Below are 22306 nucleotides of genomic sequence, written 5' to 3' on the forward strand. Positions count from 1 at the left end.
CTTTAGAAGACTTTCATGATAAGCCAAGATTTAGTAGAGTGCTAGCCTTTGTTATGTCCAAAATATGCCAGGTCTGCTTTCAACTACCCCAGAATTAACACCTAGACTTAACTCTTTCTCCCTTAATTGATGATGGTGATTTGACCTCATTGAATTAAATTAATATTTGATTTTATAAACTTTACTTTTTGTGTTCTATAAAAAGAGCATGCATTCCCCTTTAACTCTATACCAAATAAAACACTTTCTGATAACAAATGGAAAAGTTATTGAAGCTTAATCAAAACATGGCAGTGAAATACTAATGAGCAAAATGAATAATTCCGTTTGAACGTGGAAAATAATTACAAGGAAAAATAGTTAACATAAGAACTGACCTTCGTTGTCTGGCTGATTATTCCTTGGACTTTGCCTCTTGAGCTGTCTGCGATGTCTGCTCCTGTAAGTTGGCCTGGAGTTGTTGGCTGCAGGAGACTTCTTCCAGAAGTAGTAGAATTCCACCAACTCACTCTGAAAAAAGAAAGAAAAAATCCTGAATGAAACACTCAACTTTCTTTATTCCAAAAGAACAACAAATAATTGATGACTATTATTGCTTTAGTAAAGCTTGTTTCTTACTCATGATCAGTGTCATTCTCTTTTAACGACATTTAGAAATTTGAAAAAAAAAAGGGGGGGGGGGGGGGTGATGAAACACTGAGTCAAATATACAACAAAAACTCCAAGTCTACACCAAGATTCAAACTCAAGACACTTAGGTAGACAAGCAATTTATGACACTCAGCCATGAATTCCACTATTTTTTTTACCAACAGAGTGACATACAAAATGCTCAGATGATCAAATGAATATAAACATATTTGATGAAAATTTTTTTTTTTTTAAATTGACACGAAGCAGACAACAATCTGTGACTCAAGTACTTGTGTCTATGTCTGCTCCCACAATCACCACATACACCTACAGAGTGACATGTTTATTTCCAGGGAACACAGGTGCTTAGGACATGCAGGTGTGAACAACAAGTTCACAGGGGCTCAACAAAGTCTTAATTCAGAGTCAAACGCTAGTCTGATGAACTAGTTGTTGTGTTTTCAGGTTTGCCCTATCTCTATGAGGCTGTTTTTAAAACCTTCACTAAATGGAACTGTTTTGAAAAGTCAGTATATGACAGAATGTGTCTGTAGTATAGGCTGAATTGTGAAAATAAAGAGATAACTACATGTTACGTATTTATAAAATCCAAAGACTTGATAACCATTTCTAAACCCTTTTTCAACTGCTTATGATATCCCTGTTTAATAGTGCCATTAAATCAAGACATATATATATTAATTTTAATACAGTCACATATACAGGACACATTTTTAGACATTTCTCCATTTATCAAGACCAAAATAGTGGAAGGCTGGTATTATGTTTTACACAAGAGGAGTCTTGCCAACATGGCTACGAAAGCAAATCCAAGTATTTCAAAATATTAAGAACCTAAATGGACAGAATAAATAAAAAGCAAGATAACAAAGGTAGTTGTGTTTTCTAACAAACTCACTGAGACCCTGTGGGTCCACTGTTTGATGAGCATTGTAGGCAAAAATAGAAAGTTTTGATTATTTTTAACACAAGGATGAAATATTATTACAGCAGCACTATCATTTTTTTTAAGGTGAAAATGTAACTTGTGACTAATTTTAGTAGTAATTAATAGATAAAGACAGGGATTGTGGGTACCAGGGAAATGCACCCTAACCTCAGATGGTTATATGCAGGGCTAACAACCCAGTGAAAAAAATATTGGAGGTTTTGAACTACAAACTATCAATAATAATACTAATACCATCTCTATACTAAATGCTCATTCAATATGATATTGCCTACAATCAGTTAACCACATACAACACTTTCACTCATAATTTAAAAAATTTATTTATAAAATTTCCCTTTCTATTAGTACTATGTATGCAATGATTTCTATTATTATTACCACATATTATATAAACCATCAAAGTAGTGTTTTAAAACTAATGTATTGGTTTGAAAAAAAAAGTTTACATATTTAGCTTTAAAAACAAGACTAAAGAAGACCAAAAGAAGCTATTGCACAAGTTTTTTTAGAATGCTATAAAATATGTTGAAATTTTCAATAATGTTTTTAGTTTGAGATCTAGACATGAAAGAAAAATCACACATAGCTAATAGCAGCTGTTTTAAGGGCTGCTATCAACTCTTTTATGCCATGGTTTACCGACTGCCACAATCATAGATTAAAAAGAAAAGGGCTATATAATCATTCTAAAAAAATATGAAGGAAAAAAAACAACCACCTTTTAGCCCATGAATTTTTTGTATCCATGCCCATAATAAATTCATTGAATAAGGAAAATAAATGCACCTGGTCTTGTGAGGGTTAAGTTTTGTTTTAAGTTTTTTTTTATTTTTTACATTACGTTTTCTGTCTGATTGCCTTGACACCATGATTTAGCCCAATTGGGTGAAGAAATTATGTCAGAACATTACTTTCACTTTGGTCTCTTCACAAATTGATAAATGCTGTTTAACTGTGTGCCAGACTTGGGAACCTGTTTCTAATTTTTTTTTTGGTGGTTTATTTCTTTGTTGAATGGAAGGTGCCAAAGGGATACTGTGGACAACCTCAGTTTCTTTACTTCTAGAATGTTAAAAACCTTTCTTTCACAAATTCTGGTGCATATTAATATACATTCAGTGCATACAATTCCATCCAGTTGATCACTGGTTTCAAACTCTTGTCTGTGGACCCACAGTGGTATGAAGAAATATGAAAATTGTATGCAATTAAAATAACTTCTTTGCTAAAAGCAGGTTCATCCGATCAAATAATTTAATCATAATCAAATCGCCACCCACTGATGTTTTATTTTAAATGTCTATTACGTACTATTCTTTGACAAAATAATTTATATACTAAGCATTTATGTAGCTTTTTCAATTAGGGGTCTGTGGGTCCCCAGGTCAAAAAAGTTTGAGAACCTCTGCAGTAGATCACTGTCCCTGATAAGATTCCAGGTCTAGCAGCCCAGTGAATAAAAGAAAAGTGACACCAAGATAACATTTCATTTGGTAAAACACTTTCATACACAGATTTATAGAAAAAACAACAACTAAAGAACTTTACATGAAATGCAAAGTGCAATGGCTTGCATGTAATTTAAAATTAACTTGATTACCCTTGTCTGTATTATGTACAACTGCAGAGAGCTCAAAATATGGTTGGCAAGATTGGGACAGTGTACTGGTCAGATATGTGAATACATTATAAATATAATCAAAATCTAGGTCTAGATGCATGATGAGGTAAATGTTCAGCTAAAAACAGATTTTGGTATTTAGAGATCTAGATCTCTAACATTTTCTCAAAAGTATAATCTAAAAAAAGCTACTGAGTCTAGGCCTAGGCTAAGTCACTCTATTCAGAGACTATTATTAGTATTATAATAACAATGATTTATATAGTCAGAATCTAGACTAGACTCTAGTCTAGATAAATTTGATGAGTTCTAGATCTAGATTAAGAGTGACTGTGGCCAGTGTGGGTAAGGTCTAGATTACTCAAGAATCTAGATCAGGTAAGTTTTACTGTTTTAGTGTTTAGATCTAAAATGACGATATTCAATGATCAATGATATTGTCTAGATTCCAGATCTAACGTTAAGTTATTTTTATAGATCTAGATCTAGAATCAGCTAGATCAAGATCTATAACGACGAGAGTCTAGGTTTAACTACAGAAGGTTGAGGCTGAAATTTTGCCGGTGAACCAAAAAGTGGCAAGAAACAAAAAGTTTCGATGTGGGTTATCGACATTAAGTAAGTGTGTCACATTCTTTTTTTTACCTATCATTATTGATCAGTGATCTAGATCTTTCAGTCCTGTATCACGGTTATAATGTAAAAGTAGATCTATAAAGCAAAATACACAGTGTAACACAGGCTAGCGGTGTGTGGGCCAGGCATACCTTTTCTAGGCTACTAGACTAGTCTAGTCTAGATCTACCTCACCACTCAACCAGCTTCTGTGTCTACTGCCTACAGCGACTTTGTTATATCCAACTCTCGCCTGCCAACACGGACACAATCGTCACGAATTCCTGACACAAAAACTGATGGAACCAGCACAGAAATAATCCAAAAACGTTTAGAAATAACTCCACTGATGACTGACAGTAGTGGTCGATGTTTTGTTTTTGTTAATCCTTTAATAAATTATGAAAACTAAGAGCACAGACACCACTCGGTAAGTTAGTAGGCAGCTCTTCGGCACCTAGCCTCGATACCAACAACATAACATGCCCTGTGTTTCGCTATCGGCTGGCGGGCGAACAATTCAAGATGGCGGCGACCTAACATAGCAGCCGAACAACGATCTATAAAGCCCCCAGCGTACAGAAGAGGGAGAGATGAGAGAGAGGAGGCGGTGGTGAGGTAAGGGCTGTGCTAGGTGTCAGCCGGGGCGGTGTACTATTGTGTCGGGGGGTCCCGTGCAGACCCGTAAAGAAGAATAACTTTAAAGGGCTTAAACTGAAACGTCTTTTCTTCAGCTTTTATTCCGGAGCAAAATGGCCGAGACGAAATAAATGGCGGCAGTCGAGATACCGTCTGCTCTGTGTAGAATGCAAGACAAGAAGAGGAGGGTCTGAATATTATTTTCTTTTTGTTCTATCTAACGAAGCCGTCTCCGAGCGCATCAAAAAGGAACATGTGTACATCTATGTGAATTCATACATATTACTCATATATATATATATATATATATATATATATATATATATATATATATATATATATATATATATATATATACATACATACATGTATGTGAATTCATATTATGCCTGTTACATATACAAGGCCGTGTAGATCTATGCATTACAACGGAAACAGTTTACTAGATGATTTCCAATGTGTTTAGTATGTCTGATCAAGTATTTATCTGTAAGGATTGCCGCGCAAGCGCCGTGTGACTAAGTTCACATCTAGACCAAAATGTCAACAAAAAGAATACTGCGAGGCATCAAACGGACCGCCCGGTGAAACTCCAGTACACACGTCACCGAACGCGTACCCCCCAACACAAAACGCGTCAACTAATCTGCGGCCAGACATACATACAGGGCCTGTCTGGGTGAAACAAACACACACACACACACCCGTGTCAACATGCTCTGACGGCTACGTTAAGGCACCACCGGGGCGTAACATTGGGACAACAGATCTCCTGGGTGGGTCGACAAACGTGGCAAAGCGACGCTGCTATTCAGTTTGTATAGGTGTCACTTCCCGAAGAGGCAGAGGCTACAAAGAAACAGGAATCTAAGAAGAGGGTGTTAAAGAAACAAGAGCACATTACACTGGAGAAAAAAATAAATTCAAAGCCATTAAAATAACCGATGACATAATGTCTGTCCAAGAAAATAAATTAAGACAGTGGGTGGGTGAGGATTGGGTTAGAAAAAATAAAACTAGTTAGTTATCAAATAAATATTTACTTATATTTACAAAAGTAGGACTTAACATTGTATCAATGTAGCCTGTGAGAGAGAGAGAGAGAGAGAGAGAGAGAGAGAGAGACTGTACACACATGAAGTAAAGTTGTTTTATACCTCCATATCTGGACCATTATGGTCACCATTGATGACTAGCGTGGTATCTATTCAGCAATAGATGTTTGGGGTGCTCGATACTTCTACAATAAAACTCAACAAGAGCTGGCTGGACTCTGGGGCGTTATACACGTCTTAAAAGTCAACATATCAATTTTACGCCAGGATTCGAACCCAAACCCCACTGATTCAGAAACCTATTCCACTGCGCCTCCACGTACAAAGTTTGATTAAATCTTCAATTAATGGGTGGAAGCCAAACAAGTTATTTCATGAACACAGTGGCACTAACCGACAGGTTGCTTCTAGTCCATCATTATTGTTCACCTAACAAACAAATCATCTGGTCCTCTGCCTATTTGGGTTAGAATCACGATAACACCCTCTCCGTGGGGGGGGGGGGGGAACTACGGTTATTTCCCGCCATAATAAACAGCCAAGTCATCTCAGTATATTCGTAGCGCTATTAGAACTAATCCGCCTAGAAGATTGCCGCATCGAGTGGGCCGTCATTAAAAGAAAGCCATCCCAAGGAGTTAAAACAAGAAGAAACCGAAACAAAATAAGCTTCGGTTAAAATCAACATACCCACAGAATTAGCTGTTTGATAAAAGAGATTTTTGTGTGTGTAAATCTTCAGTTCTCCCCCAATCCTAGCTTAAGAATAATATTGTGACAGGGGGCTTAACTCCAATGGTCAACTTTAACGTCTGTTACTTGTAATTATCCAAATCATTTTTTTTTTCTTAGCGCGAGAGATGCTGTGCTACAGGCCAACGATTTTTCTCAGTAAGACACTTTTGTGCCTGTGTCTTCCAGACGCCCCACACTTTGTTGCGCTGTTTCATGAATAAGGAACCCCCCTCGGCATCCACTCGTCCAGTAACTTTGAGGAAGTCCACCCCCTTCAATCACGAGTGCGGTGGAAGGAAAAGAGAGCTGAGAGGCGCGGGGTGGAGAAGTGACAATATTGTTAAGTCCCCTGGACTAATATGATAGCTGTTGACCAAACATCAGGCCGGGCCAGCGAGATCACCGGGGATGAATGAAAGACCTAGGGGTGCGTGTTTTGTCAATAGCCTCCCTACTGGACACAACAGAAGAAGATTCTCACCAGCAGATGAGTCCAAAAGACTTTTTGTGAGGAGAGAGAGAAAGCGTTGGCGAGTCAGGTACACATCGTGATGTGCATTTCAAAGACTTTTTTATAAAACAAAAGTCGCTACACAAACCACACTCATACTTACTCGGAATCAAAGAGGCGCAGGCCTCATTCAATCACATTTACTAAAAATGAACAAAACGATTCTAATAATCGTAGGGGGGAAAAATGGCGACGATACGATAAACTAAAGAGAGACACGTGGCGTCACAGGAAAGTAATTCACCCCCCAGACGCCACGTCTCATCTGTCGCAGTACACGGTATTCACTTAGCCAGTGGTGCCACACAGCGTCTACAGATTTCACCACCCACCCCCGCTTTTTTGTGTTTACTTTGACCTCATTCTTCTAGAACAAACTAAACACATTCCAACATCAATGTCCTCTTTACAAAACTTAAGACAGCCCTGAAATACAATAAAACATCATATACGTAGAGTCGATTCGGAACCATATCTGGACGCAATCGTTTTGGTCCTTGGCTGGTCCGATTAGCCGGACTCAGATGTATATGTATTTTTTTAACTCTACACACAGTGTAATAGAATATGCATCCTCTGTTTGGGACCCCTCATCTCAACAAAACATTAAGAAACTGGAACAGACACAAAATAGAGCAGTGGGATTCATAACAAACAAATATTCACACTTGACTAGAGTAACACCTTTAGTAAAATCACTAAATTTAGAAAGCCTTCAGGACAGAAGGCTCAAAAGTAAAGTAGAAATCATACATAAAACACTGAACCATAATCTTCAAATACAAAAACAAAATTTAATAAAATACTCTGAAAGACACAAAGATAAAGGCACATTCCTCGTCCCATTATGCTCGGACAAATTTGTACAAATGCTACTTCTTCCCCAGTGCTATTAGAGCATGGAATGGGTTGCCTGAGCTAGCCAGGAAAACCAGTGACTTGGCAGAATTTATGTCATTGGTTAATATGCATGAGTAAATGCATGACGCGTAGGACGTAATCATCTTCTTTTTTGAAGTAACGTCTGTATTATATAAGATAAGAAGATAAGAAGACTTCACGACTTCAAATCTATAATTTCAGCTCAACAAAAATACTAAACGTTTCTCTAGCAGAGAGCTCGCATCCAATGTGACGACTACATTAAATGTCGTAAGAGCAGGGCTACAGGTAGACATTTTAAATTGCATACAAGAAAAGTATACATACATAGATAGGGATACTGATGGGGAGAAACCGAATTTAAAAAAAAAATCTAATATCAAACAGAATGATTATCAGTTCGGAAAGAAAATGAATTTTTTTTACATTTTTGCTTGCAGCGCAGAGTATTTCTGTAGCAGTGGTTGGATCTTAAACTTATACATTTAGATAGAAGACAAAGACATCTAAACTATAGTTGAAAACCACTGCACCGCTTTCTTTCAGTTAGCAAGAATAAAACAAAGTCCTTTATCTTTAAACATACACCACATGTTACTCGTGTTTTTCTTTTTAATTGTTACTTCCCTTGGAATACACCTTCACCGTGCGACATTGCCAACTATTTCAATTGAGAATTTTTTCCCCTAGATATTAGCATTCTTCTTGGAGTATTGGATTGAGATTTGTTGTTATGCATTTCCTACTTGTGTTATGACAGAAAATGAACATACATCGTGGTGTTAAATGATTTTTTGACAAATACAATGTCAACAGGATTGAATCGAGCAGCTCTGACCGCAGAGGTCTAGCTAACAACCTTGCCATTCGGCCATCTTTTTTTTTTTTTCCAAAGTGGACAATAACGTTGATTGCGGCTGGCGAGCTGGGGGTCAATTGTTTTGGCCCAGAGAGGGCATGGCCCTAGAATTCATTATTAGAATGGGCCTCTCGCTAACAGCCCACATGACATCGAGGCCAGGTCAGACGTGGCGAGAGATATGGCAATAAGAACTGTCTGGCTCTGACCAGGCCACTCTCACTTACACACAGGTCACGTGCTGCTGCTCGTCCAATCTCCATCACCTGGTACACACACGTCAACAGTAGATCAAAGCCTCAGAGCGAGGGGCGAGAGGCTCCCGCACAACAAAGTTTGCTCGTCATATGACGCGATAGGCGGAAAACACTCTTGAAACAGGAAGCAACCGCAAAATACTTCAGGCTGGTCTTTAAAATGAGATGGTCCAGTAAATGCCATAGTAATCGGATGAACAGATCAATAAAGCAAATGGACAGATCAATATGGTAACAGGGGAAGTGTGAGTATGAGGCCCTGTGGGGGGGGGGGGGGGAACTGTCAAATATGTCTCAAATGACTGGACACAGTAGACGACTAAGTCGATCAGTCGACATACAGCAAACTATGTCATTCACAAACAACATCTGTTGAATCTACAAACCTGGTTTATCAATCTTTCCGTAATTATTTTCGTTCCGATAGAATTATTCATTTTGCTCTATCCTGTTCTAATTAAACTTCAATAACGTTTTTTGTTTGTTTAAAAAAAAAGGTTTTGTTTGGTATCGAATTATAGGGGAATGCATGATCTTTTTTACACAACACAAATTAAAGTTTATGAATCCAAAAATCAATTAAGGTGTCAAATCAACGTTGGCATCGTCAATTAGGAGAGAAAAGAGTTACGACTAGAATTGCCAACCGTATAGAAACTAAAAACAAAAAAAAAAGAGTCTGCCAATGGTATTGAATCTACAAACTTAAGGAATCAAGGCGATGTTTCTAATTTTGAAGTGGATTCCATTTTTTTTTAGCTGCGATTCTCGAAGTGTGAACTTTTATAAACCCAGGTCCTGAACACAAAGGTAGTTATCTGTATTTCCCTTACTGATGCGAGGTCACGATGTCCCCAAATCAGTTTTGGTAGAGGGTAGAAACCGCCCATGATTGTGGGCAAGTGGGCATGACGCTAAAATAACTAGAAATTCTTATGTAGATAGTTTTTTTTTGCCTTATATCAAGTGATACATCACAAAGATGTCGATGGACAAGTTTTATGGGTGACATTGAAAGAGTGAGAAACGAATAAATGGGGACAGAGACGTAGAGTAATAGAGAGAGAGAGAGAGAGAGAGAGAGAGAGAGAGAGAGAGAGAGAGAGAGAGAAACAAGTATCTGTGGGTTTGTTACTTTTCTTTCACACTGTGTTCCCATTCTGTAAATTTTAACAGCACTTAAAATCCTCCCCCCTTTTTTTTTTCTCCAAAATAAATAAATAAATAAAAATAATAAATGCATTATTGCAAGGCCTAAAAGGAAGGACGGTAACTCAGTCGTCCTGATAGCTCGTTAATGGTAAATTTCTCACAAAGCGAAAATCAATGAAGTTAACTCCCCTCTAATGAGTAAACTTTGTCTTGAGTCGATACGTCAAGCTAACATCAAGCCCCACTACAGACAGCTTACACCGCCCTCCTCGAGGTCTAAATCGTCTCTTTTTTTTCCCCTTCTGTTACACACTTTAAAAAAATATTTTGACAGTAATTAAAATCTTTTTTTTTTATTTTACAACTTTTAAAACAATCAGTAACTCAATACAAATAGTGCAAATGAGATCGCGGGCAACAAAATCGCAGTGGATTTCCACTCATTAACGCAAAGAATTTTAATTTTTTTTAGAAATATTCAGACAGCTGTTATAATCGATTCTGTTATCTCCCCTTACATCACTGACTCTTCTGTGTAAATTGGAAGCTACTAGAAGCCAGAGTGAAAAAAAAACAAACAAAAAACAACCTTGTTTACATTTCTATGTCAATCTCGACAGATCACGTGACACAGCTTATGTACAAATTAAATTTTTTATCATTTTCACGTGATACACAAAAGAGGGAAACAAAACAATAAAATGGATTTTATTTTTGACCACTTCAACTACATCTCAGTGGTGTGGGAGCTCTTATAGGGAACCATTCATCTACCTGCATATACTCCACAGCAAGTTCTCCGAGCGAACATTCCTTATACTGAGAGATTGATGGAAATCAAATGTTTAAATATCTGGTCCGAAGTAACGTTCAGTCAATCAAGTGTTTCTTAATTATTATACTGAGTATTTATAAACGTATTAGACCAACTACTGTCTCAGAAAAAAGATTCTACATTGTTTAAAAGTATGCAATGTCAAGTTCGTTAAACGATGTGAAGTTAGTGAACTTGTTCAATACAGTCAACGTTTTATTGCCTTCCGACTATACAGAAATAGAGCATTGCTTGCATATTAGACTTCTACATGACCGAGGATCAAACGATTCTCTTGAGTCTTGGCCGATAGGGGGGACAGGGTCGGTTGAGACAGGGCAATCTTGTACACGGGATGTGTTCTCTATCAATAAGGCTTAGCTCCAGGGAGATCGAGCACCGTCCACAATACACGACACCAACCAATCAATAATCAAACACCTTCCCCAAGACACAGGGCAGACATATGGCCAACATCAAGACCCGACATGCCCAATTAGGGTCAACATATTGACAGTTAGGGAACTTGGAGAGCCAAGTGAAGCCCTTTGTACGGTGTAAGGTTTGAGCTATACACGATAGGCGGAGAAGAAATAACTGGCCAGATTTATGCATGGTACGACAAACCTTTTTCATGTCTTTTTCCATTTTAGACTTATACCAATACTACAATATTTGCCTATTGTACATACATGTGTAGTTTGACAACGGATTTAGAATAGAAAAATAGGGGATCAAAAGATATTCGCGACTTAGTAGTTGTCCCAAAGGTTCTCAACAAAATTTGAAAGGGGCACAAATTATCTTGATTGTCCTACATGTGCCTAGGTGCACAAAGAAGACTACAAGAATTCATCGTCTTTAATGGGCAAGCTTGTGTCAACTAAATGACTGCATTGTTGCAGACACTAGGAGTGGATCTCGTCGTGTGTCATGTTAGAAGCATTTCATCCCGGATGATGCGTGTGCACACATACAGGGGGGTGGACCGCTGGTTAAGCACGACTGATCGATGAACTATGGTGACCGCCTGTCACTCGTGAGTTGTAGACACTCGGAACGCGAGGATTAAATCGATGGACTTTACAAACTTCTATCGGACCAACGTGACAATGTGACTTACAACTGTATAGTGATGCCATCTACTGTGTGATATACAACTATACAGTGATGTCATCATTGGCAATGACTTACAACTATATAGTGATGTCATCTACTATGTGATATACAGCTTTACAGTGGTGTCATCAACAATGTGACATGCAACTATATAATGATGTCATCGGCAATTTGACATGAGATCAATATCACAAAAAAAAGTCAAAAAGTAGAGAGATACAATTACTTAATTTTACTCTCAAAAGTTACTATTGCAGTCAAGTGTTTGCCAATGCTACCTACAACTGTACAGTGATGCCTTTGACAATACGACTCGCAATCGATACCTGAATACAGAACCCGGTATTTAGATCTAGATGCCTCTCTGCAGACCAACCTTCGTGTGTCGCCATGTGCCGGACGGTATCGATTTCAAATAACCTGACACGAATATCTGGGGCCGACAATTTCCTGGGCAGCATCGATACCCAACAAAGTCAGCTTTGAAATAGATCTGGTCGTTAGGTGGCACCGCTTGAAAGAAGTCTGATCCGAAGTGACTAAATAACACGCACTTTCAACAGAATAGCTCTACTGTCCAATCAGGAGGCTACTTATAAATAGTTCCATTAGGTAGCTCACAGAGCGAAAAGTTGAGTTACCAAAGATATATTTTATTTTTTTACAGCAATAAAATGTGATCTGTGACCCCAAAAAAATTTTTTTTTCACTGCCCTAAAAATATTTTAAAGGCATCATAATCATCCTAAAAGTTCGTTTCAGTGAGGGCCGAAATCCTAGCCTTGAAATGTCCTGGATACAAAAAAAAAAAAAACCTGGCTGTGTATAGTGCGTGCATGTTTCTGTAAAAAGTCTAGAACATACAGCTTTCCGGACCAGCCAAAGCGGGAATAGGAAACAAGGAAACCAGCATAAAGGATTTGGAGACACTATTTCAATTGTCTCACCCCAAGAAGGGAGGTCCATCATGGTTCAAAGGCATCAGAAAAACAATTCTCTCTAAAATAAACTATTAGTCTTTATCTGAGACTGCAATCTAAAACTGTCACACAAAACTGCAATCGGAAAACAAAAAAAAAAAAAAAAAAATTCGGACGCCAGAAAAATGTTCACGGAAAAAGCTCGAAGACTTCCCCCCCCCCCCCGCCCCAAATCCTGGGCGTGAACGCAGTGTCCACCAAATGCATATTTACAAAGAAAGGGAATCATCATTACACTAGAACCCACATTTTGTTTATCAACACGTGCACACATCAGAGACACAAGACCGTACCGTTTGCACGTGAAGATTTGGAAATGTGCCAGAGTTTAAAAAAAAAAATAAACTATTACGTTGAATTAGATACAGAAGATGAAAGAATAAAACTCAAAGAAATGATATGGATTGACAAGTAATATAATTTGTTTCAAATCAATTCCTACTTTATGTTTACATATTACAATAAAATAAACATTCAAATTTTACTTCCCATAATAACGTCACATATACTTTAGATACATAGTAAAAAAAAACAACAATAAAATATATCAAATGCAGATGCAAAAGGGACATTACTTATTCAATATATTTTTTGGAAAACAAAAATCAATAGAAGTAAAAATATCTTAACTTAAAAAATAAATAAATCAGTAATCGGAAAAATACAATATAATTGTTAGTTCCCCTTAGATGGAATTGTTGGGCTTTAAAGGTTAAAAAAAAATATTTTTGAAATAATTAATTAAATGATCTTTTTGAAATTTTAATCAGATGTCTTGTTATTCAATACGAGTTTATGTGCGAAATTTTATCTCGATCGGATAAAGTAAAGTTATCTATATACATCATTCAAATTTTGCTTACGATGACATTGTGAGCTAATAGCATGAAATGAAACTGTTGTCACCACATATCTAGATCTACTAAGTATCAATGGGGAACCCGAGAGGAGCTTACGATAACAGCCAATAAATTACTCAACGCTAAATTTAATGTTGTGTTCATTGATAGCTGTGTTCATACCTGAGCAGGTCTACAAGGCGTGATGAAAGTCACGTGATCTGCTGCTTGCACCCCTCCTTTTCTAAACTAACCCTCCCCCCAAATATATTCCCACAGTGTAAGCTAATACAAGCACTCGTGTAGGCCTACTGAGAAAAAAAGCTACTTCATGGTATATTGATTATAGACACGGCGGAGTGTGTTCGACTAATTTTAACGTTTTAACTTAAGTGGGACATTCAAAGTATTCTTATAATGGAGGGCAGAGACATGAAGTCAGATAGTGTCTTTATAAGTAAATGTGAATGATATTTAAACTAGTGAGAAACACACAAAAAAAAAACACAACATGAAGTGGAAGTGGATCACTTAAAATGTACACTGGTGATGTTATGAAGTAATAATGTGGGGAAATGATATATGATACTTTTTTTTTGGGGGGGGGGAGGGGGATCAAGGTGATAGCTCAGCAGAAACTGAGAGAGAGAGAGAGAGAGAGGGTGGTACTCACCGTATCTTTGTGAGGCAAATGCTCCTTCCTTATCTTAAAGAAGTTCTTGCCTAAATGACGCAGGCCCTTGGCAAATCGTTTCTGTGGGTGGAGAAAGAACATAATTAAACATGACCCTGCTTGCAGGCAGCCCTGAGCTAAAAGGTGTTGCTTGTTACAGAGAAAGGAGCAAGGTGTGGGAGGTCAGAGCAGACACACGTGTACTCGGCATTTTAAAACCAGTCAGAACACAACTTCAGTTGCACATCGTAACAGTTCACGGACTGCAAAGACATGACCCAACTCTCTAGACGGGGTAATGCTACATCAAGTTGATGTACTATTCTAATGTATTTGAGTGACAAAAAAGTCTCTCCGTCAGCCTACATCAGAAAGAAATGACCTGTACTATACACAACTATAGTGGTTGATTTGTTTCCGATGTAATGACTTTCTGGAAATAGAATTTTTTTTGTTATCGTCTACGCTTTCATTTGCAATATCGCAATGTTGTTGTTTTTTACTTGATTATTAAAAGTGTTACTTTGGAACCACAAAATATGCTTATAAAAATATTCAATGTGCTATATACCATATACCAAACGAAATCAAAAGATTGTTAAGAATGATTTGTAAAAGCTTGGAGTCTCCAGAAGGAGACACAGATGGACAGATCAATGAAAATGGAACCCGTCAAGAGCCATAACTCTCTCCCGGGCGGTTCATTTCGACAGGGGCATTAACGTTCATTGCAGAAAGATAATAACAACACTGGAGTAATCCGACCCTTAGGGCACAAGGGGAGAGAAGGCAGACAAGAAAAAGAAAAACGCAGGAAAGAAGAACGTCACGTGACGACCAACAAGAAACAAACAGGTGCTACCTGACCTGCTCCACTCCCACCCCCAACAACTTTTGTTTCTTTAAGCAGCCAAAATATTGTGGAATATTCCCACACTATTCCTATTTCAAATACCACAAATGTATCAAAAACATATATTATCTGTTTGTCTATGACAACATAAGCATGCAATATGCATAAATCTGGAAAGTGCAACATCACTAACATCCTATACTATCCCGATTTGGCAACTCTAATATGTCTGTTGGACACCATAAACTCATAAAGCAACTGCATACTCCCATAGACGCGATGCTTAACTCTTTCTCTCCGCAATTATCTACCACATTCTGATGGAATCAACGCTTGTATCGTCGGTCAGGAGAGAAAGAGTTAAGCTAATTACCGCCAATTGCACCCGTCAGATGTCAGACTAAGTCAAAATAAAAGGTCTGGTCTCTAACAAAAAGCCAAACGTAAATCAGTCTAAAGACTGGAGATGTAGCTAGTCTAGCCACCAATGAACTGACAAGAAATTAATCAAGTAGACACTTAGATCTATAGCCCGTTTGATGTCAAAATAAATGAAAAAAAAACAACAACAAGGGAAGATAATTGCAGACGTTAAAAAAAATATCTAGGTGGAAAAAAAAAAGCTAGAGTACATCAATTTTTGAAGACATGAGCAGTTGCGTCCCATTGACCTCCAAGAGTTAGGTCATCATAGTAAGCCAATGGTAAACTAGCGACTTGAGCAGACGTGAAGGTGGTCGCTTTACCCAAACGTGGGAGGGAAGTGTTTATGAAACTGCGCTGAAGGGAACATAAAGACCGAATGTATGGTTCCTTATAAACTTGACGTTTTCAGTATTGTTATTGCCGATAAGCTGAAACCTATTTAAACTTGTATTTAGTTAATTAATGACTGACTTTCTATTCAAAGACGACATTATTTTCTGTTTTTCCTTGGGAATAAAACCCACAGTAAACAATGACCACGTGACAAGAGGCCATGTTTATTGTGACCTCAGAGTTTAAACTTTGATTACTTCTTAGCACACATTTGTATTTTCTTGTTCTTTGGTGAGATGTGGAAGTCTGGAAGAACGCAGCTCTAGTTAGTTTTCTTTGTGCTACTTTTTTTTCCCCACAAGCCTAGTTCCGGAAATGAGGTTTGTGCGAAACAGATTGGCCAGGTAACTAAAATTAAATGATTCTTTTTTTTGACTAGTCTAAAAATTACTTCTTTACTTAATGTTGGACGTCCAAGTCAACATGTACAGACTAAAACCACCAGATCTTTTCACAATCTAATCGTCAGGTGTCCACAACTGTCCACTCTGATTTAAACAATCTGTCCTTCAACTTAGCCCCCGCTTTCTTTCCTTTGTACAGGGACACTCAACCGGAAGTGATTGGAAGCCATTTAGAAAACGTCACCTCGCCACTGAAGCCAGCACCGAGCATCATGCGTCTCCAAGGAGAGGAGGGTGGAGAACAGCTCTCCCCTTCTCCAAAAAGGCCACAGGGAAAGGGGGTCAAGAGCTCAAGACCAAGATGGCCGGGCTTATTTTCGGGTTCTTGTTGACACGCTTTCACTCACAATGCCTTAGGCCACGCCCTTCCATCTTCCCCACAGACCTGACGTGACAACCCATAACGATCGCAACCCCTGGCACCGCCACCCTTCTCTCCATAAGGAGTTGGGGGGGGGGGTTGAAGAACAGAGCGTCTCAAGTTTTCCGACGGATGCCAGACTGTTCTGCCAAGCCCACGAAATACCGTTATGAACTCCTATGATCGAATTTCAATAGCGTCTGGCGGTTATATTCAAATTAATTTTTATTTGCCAAGAGGTTCTCAGGAAATAGAGAAACGTCATCAAAGAACGACGCCAATGATTGAACAACACACCACTCGACAACAGTTGCTTCAACTAGAACTCTTCAAAACATCAAAGTGTCTACAACTCCAGGGCATATTTTCAGAAATCTTTGGGCAGTGTTCCAACAGATCTTGAAAACTAAAAAAAAAAGTCAAAGCTGCAAACACGTGTAATTAAGCCAGCTATTGTGACGATGCGGCCGCCCAATTCTCTCAGTGTGCAAACTATTAATAGGTCAGCATTTAGTGTGTGGTCAGACTGCGAAAAATCCAAGTTGTTGATTAAAGCTGAAGCCGTTGTAGACTTTTATAACCATTAAGCTTTTCTAAATTCGAAGTTCGCTGACCGGTAAATGTAGTGGTCACTTAAGAGCTGGACATACTGGAACGAAATCCAATAGCCCATCAGAAGCTCAGATAAACCGATGCCCTCTTCCACATTTTTTTGTTTAGCCCTGGCACACAGACCCTCCCTCCCCCAAATCAAGCTTGGTCTATTGATCGCCCCCCACCCCCTTTTTCCTATTGACTCGCCACAGACTTCTCCTTAATCTTCTCATTTGCGAACGCTGCACTCGTGCGTGCGCCCCACTGGCCACGACCCCCTGTACCCGCGGCGCGCGAATAAGAGGAGCAGGGGGGCGAATAATCACGTTAGAGACTTTGTGTAACAATAAAGAAGTGTTGCCCTGTTCTCTTGGTATGGAGGGAGGAGAGGTTCGACTCTCAGGTCTTGACCTCACTGGTCAGATAACTTTTGAGATAGCTTTTTGTGGCGGCGATTGCCGACCGGGCCTTTCTTCCACTGGAAGCAAAACTATAAGAGGACCTCCGAGGGAGGTGGGAGTGGGTCTGTGGGCGTGATGGCAGCAGCAACATGTCAGTTTGAAGCGGGTGTGTGCACTGAACGCAGAGCGGAGACAAGCGGAAATAAGAACATGATCTTTTTTTTTTCCCCTCCAAGATTGACATTCTGGCCTCGAAACATTCACTTCAATTTTTAAGAGAAGGTCGAGGAGCGTTTTTGAAGTAGATGCAAAGAATAAGAGAAACTGGATAATTTTTTTTAAATTTTTTTTTGTGTGTAAATGTGTACCCATACAACTTCAAGAAATGGTCCGTCATGAAAGGCATAGAATTAATTAGACCAAAACTTAAAAGGCAATAGAGATAGATGTGGATTTATTAGTTTAATCTGCCCACAATGAGTTTTATGAACACCATTGTTTGGGTATCAAACCTTAAAAATGCTCGCTATGAAAGATGAGTTTCGATGTCTCTAGTTCTAGCAAATTTTTAGTTTCACCATCATATGGGTATCAGCCTTAGTTTCACCATCATATGGGTATCAGCCTTAGTTTCACCATCATATGGGTATCAGCCTTAGTTTCACCATCATATGGGTATCAGCCTTAGTTTCACCATCATATGGGTATCAGCCTTAGTTTCACCATCATATGGGTATCAGCCTTAGTTTCACCATCATATGGGTATCAGCCTATGTCAATAACTCGATGGTTACTGCCAGCCAGGAAAACCAATGACTTGGCAGAATTTGAGCCATTGGTTAACATTGCGTGACCAGATTGACCTAGGAACACGCGTAGGACGTAATCCTCTTCTTTTGTAAAGTAACGTCTGTATTTATAAGATAAGATACTGCTGGCTATGAAAGTTAGTTTAAATTTTTTTTCTTCTTGATCTAGCAAATTGTAATTCTGCCATCTTGTAGGCATCAACTCATGTCAACGGTAAGCACTGAGTGCAGATCACATAATTATGTCATAGAATTAATTTAACAATACAACCATACACCCGAAATAATTTAATTGCTCTAATGTTGAGAATGCTAAAAGCCTACACAGTTGTTTTTCCTGCTGCTTACCTTGCTAGGTAAACATACAAACATATTACCAGGTAACCCTACCAAAACGATAAACAGACCTAGAAAAAAAAAAACACGCCACATATGCCGTGTCAAGTCAAAAGAACTACACACGAGCACGCCTCAACACCGTGTCAAGTAAACAAACACTTTTTTTAAAAAAAATTACAAGAAGCAGCTTATTAAACCCGGAGCCCATCAGAAAAGAACGCCATGTCTCAGTAACACCGGACTGGGCAGGTGGAGGCTATATTTAGCTATCTCAGGTTCAGGTTTTCCTCCTGTAAGTTAAGAACTGGCCAAACAGATTGCGACTTGAATGTGGTTGAACGTAAGAGAGAACGGGGTTGCTTTTCTTTACAAGCTCAATGCAAACAAAAAGGCAGATCACGTGGGGGCCGAGGGGCAATAGGAGAACACGAGGCGAGGGTTGGTGGGGGTGGGGGCAGTGGAATGATTGTTGGCACACAGAACTTAATGCACAACACTGGCATCTATAGCCACGTGATAGTCTACAAAGCAAGTGCAGACACATTGAGAGCAGACACATTGAGGGCAGACACATTGAGAGCAGACACATTGAGTGCAGACTCATTGAGAGCAGACACATTGAGGGAAGGTGAAGACAAAATGGAAATTTAAGACAATTCTTAACAATTAGAACAAGGATTGCAAGCAGATTTCTTAAGACAAATTTTTTTTTCAAACGGGGAGAGAGAGAGAGAGAGAGAGAGAGAGAGAGAAAGGAGGATACAATGGATGATACAATGAGTAGGCATAATAATAAGTATATTTACATATACATGAATACATGAACTAGTATAAAATTGACGAGTGCTACTTACAATATCTTCTTCGTTCCACTTCTTCTCTGTGTACATGACAGACGGACCTTTGACTAGAGCCTGGAGAGACTTGGATGTGTCATAGTTGTGTTTGTGAAGCTGTGAAAGGACAGACAGACATACATTAGTCACACACACCATAGACACACTCAACAAATACAATCCAATATGAAGCTATTCAAAGACTACATTGACGTCCATGTTTCTGTCCACTTATCTCTAACGTACTACTAATACAATTATTCACAAGGTTGACACTCAAAAAAAAGACGAAAAATCATTACTATATAAAGTGTTCTATTTCAAATGTACAAAGTCTATAAATAGCTAAATTTTGCAATGGAGAGTACAGCAACTGTGCGCTGTGAAAGCCACTCTACAAAACTACGGGCCAGCTGATCTGGTCTCTCCACAACAGTCGTTAATCTTCTTCTTCCATTCCTTATCTTTCAACTACCTCTACTATCAACACTTCTGTTCAGCAGCTACCTATCATCCACTACCTGTTAGTCCCTAGGTCAGGGTCGGCTACAAGTTTCAGGCCGGGACGTCAAAGGCGGAAAGTTTTCTTATCAAGCAACAAGCTGGTGCCTCCACTGCCAGTGAAAACACGAGCCTGCTGGCTAAGGGAGGTAATTCACTCAAGATGAGACGTTGTGATAACTCGTAGGGGGGATACAAATCCATATCATTCTCTCCCCCCCCTCCCCAAAAGGCAATGTCAGCATCTACAAATGGCCAGCAAAGACGTGGCTATTGCTGTGTAAACAAAAAAAAAGTGCCACACCGAAACAAGTTAGGTGCTAAGTAAAATATAAAAGCTGATGGATGCTGGTAGTCCTAGTTCTAGAGATACATGCCACACCGACACAAGTTAGGTGCTAAGTAAAATATAAAAGCTGATGGATGCTGGTAGTCCTAGTTCTAGAGATACATGCCACACCGACATAAGTTAGGTGCTAAGTAAAATATAAGAGCTGATGGATGCTGGTAGTCCTAGTTCTAGAGATACATGCCACACCGACACAAGTTAGGTGTTAAGTAAAATATAAGAGCTGATGGAAGCTGGTAGTCCTAGTTCTAGAGATACATGCCACACCGACACAAGTTAGGTGTTAAGTAAAATATAAGAGCTGATGGATGCTGGTTCAAGAGACATGTCATTATATGGTGAGGTGGGGAAGCTAAGACGGTCACGTCATCTATTGAAGTGGTACTCAATTACAAAGCCGAAGAACCGCTGTTCCAGTCCTTGCCATGGTTTCTTCCCTTTCTTGTCTTATTAACAATTGTACCCGTGTTATTATTTTGTTACATTAATTAATTAATTATGTATTTGTTTCAGCAATACTTGAACATGCTAAACTTGTACTTGTACTCCGATATGCAGCCAGGAAATAAAAACTACAGACGGAAGAATTGAGAGCTAAAACAAACTTTAAAAACATACTTTTGGTATTTCAGGTGGAGGAAACAGAATATATGTATTTTAGCCGAGGAAAGACACTAAGACATAGGTCTAGAGTAAGCTGGAATGGGAAAGATAGGGAAAAATGCATAGATGCGTGTTGGAAATTCCAAAAGTCTATAATGTAACAAGACTAAACCTACACGCGTGGTGAAATAGCATTTTTCATGTCTCTAGTTTTGGAGATCAGAGAGAGAGAGAGAGAGAGACAGACGGACATTCTACACAAAACTAATAGCGGCTTCCCCCCCTTAAGGGCGCCGCTAAAAATATAATTACCAGGAATATTTTAACGTTTAAAAATATTCATAGCACACATCGTAGACCGCTGTGTCAAGACACATGGCTGTTAAGAACTTCTACCAATGTGTCAAGACATGTACCGGTAGAGGTCTTACATCGATATGCCAAGACAAACATTTACAGATCTTACACCAATGAGTCTAGACACATACTTGTATATAATCTTACACCAATGTGTCAAGACACATACTTGTATAGAATAATACACAAACAAGCCGTGACGGCCGTGACGCAAACGTCACATTTTTAAAAATCTTTGTACCGTGATACCCCCCCCCCCCAGTTACATCATTTCTAAACGAGGTTCTATGTGTCTTAACATTTCAAAACTCTGGGCCTAAACCTTTATAGTTTGAGGCCGATGAAGATAAGGTTTTAAAAAACATACTTGTTGAGGTACGCTCTAGAATGTTCGGAGATGAAAGGAAGTAGAGGAAGTAATGCTAACAGCAATGACAGGCGGCAGCTTTGATCTACCTTTCAACACACTTCACTTAAATACCCAGTAGTAACAGACGAGATGGTTTTATACATGCCTCTGGGCGCGCGATTGAGCTCTGAGGGGGAGAGAGAGAGAGAGAGAGGAGGGGATATAGAGAGAAAGGGAGTTTGTTTTTTAATTTGGAGAAGAAAATGTGCATTAGCTTTGTTGCTAAGACAGCTGAAAAGAAACAGGGCCGTCTCCATGCACGCGGTGAGTTTTCGAGACTATGTAAAGATCTTCGGATTTGATGAAAAGTAACT

General features: G+C 38.8%; 1 protein-coding gene across 7 annotated transcripts in view; it reads right to left on the minus strand.

Annotated features, from left to right (window-relative positions):
• The window catches only part of LOC106072847 (arginine-glutamic acid dipeptide repeats protein-like), a 204825-nt gene that overhangs the window by 22425 nt on the left and 160094 nt on the right, over positions 1–22306 (minus strand). For all 7 annotated transcript variants that reach the window (XM_056008937.1, XM_056008938.1, XM_056008936.1 and 4 more), the window contains 3 exons: positions 19792–19890; positions 14358–14438; positions 378–510 (listed from right to left, as the gene is read on the minus strand). In XM_056008937.1, the coding sequence (XP_055864912.1) occupies positions 378–510; positions 14358–14438; positions 19792–19890 (313 nt within the window). The remainder of the gene's footprint in view (positions 1–377; positions 511–14357; positions 14439–19791; positions 19891–22306) is intronic.

Source organism: Biomphalaria glabrata, chromosome 13 (genome assembly GCF_947242115.1).
Source record: "Biomphalaria glabrata chromosome 13, xgBioGlab47.1, whole genome shotgun sequence".
In the NCBI taxonomy this organism is placed as follows: domain Eukaryota; kingdom Metazoa; phylum Mollusca; class Gastropoda; family Planorbidae; genus Biomphalaria; species Biomphalaria glabrata.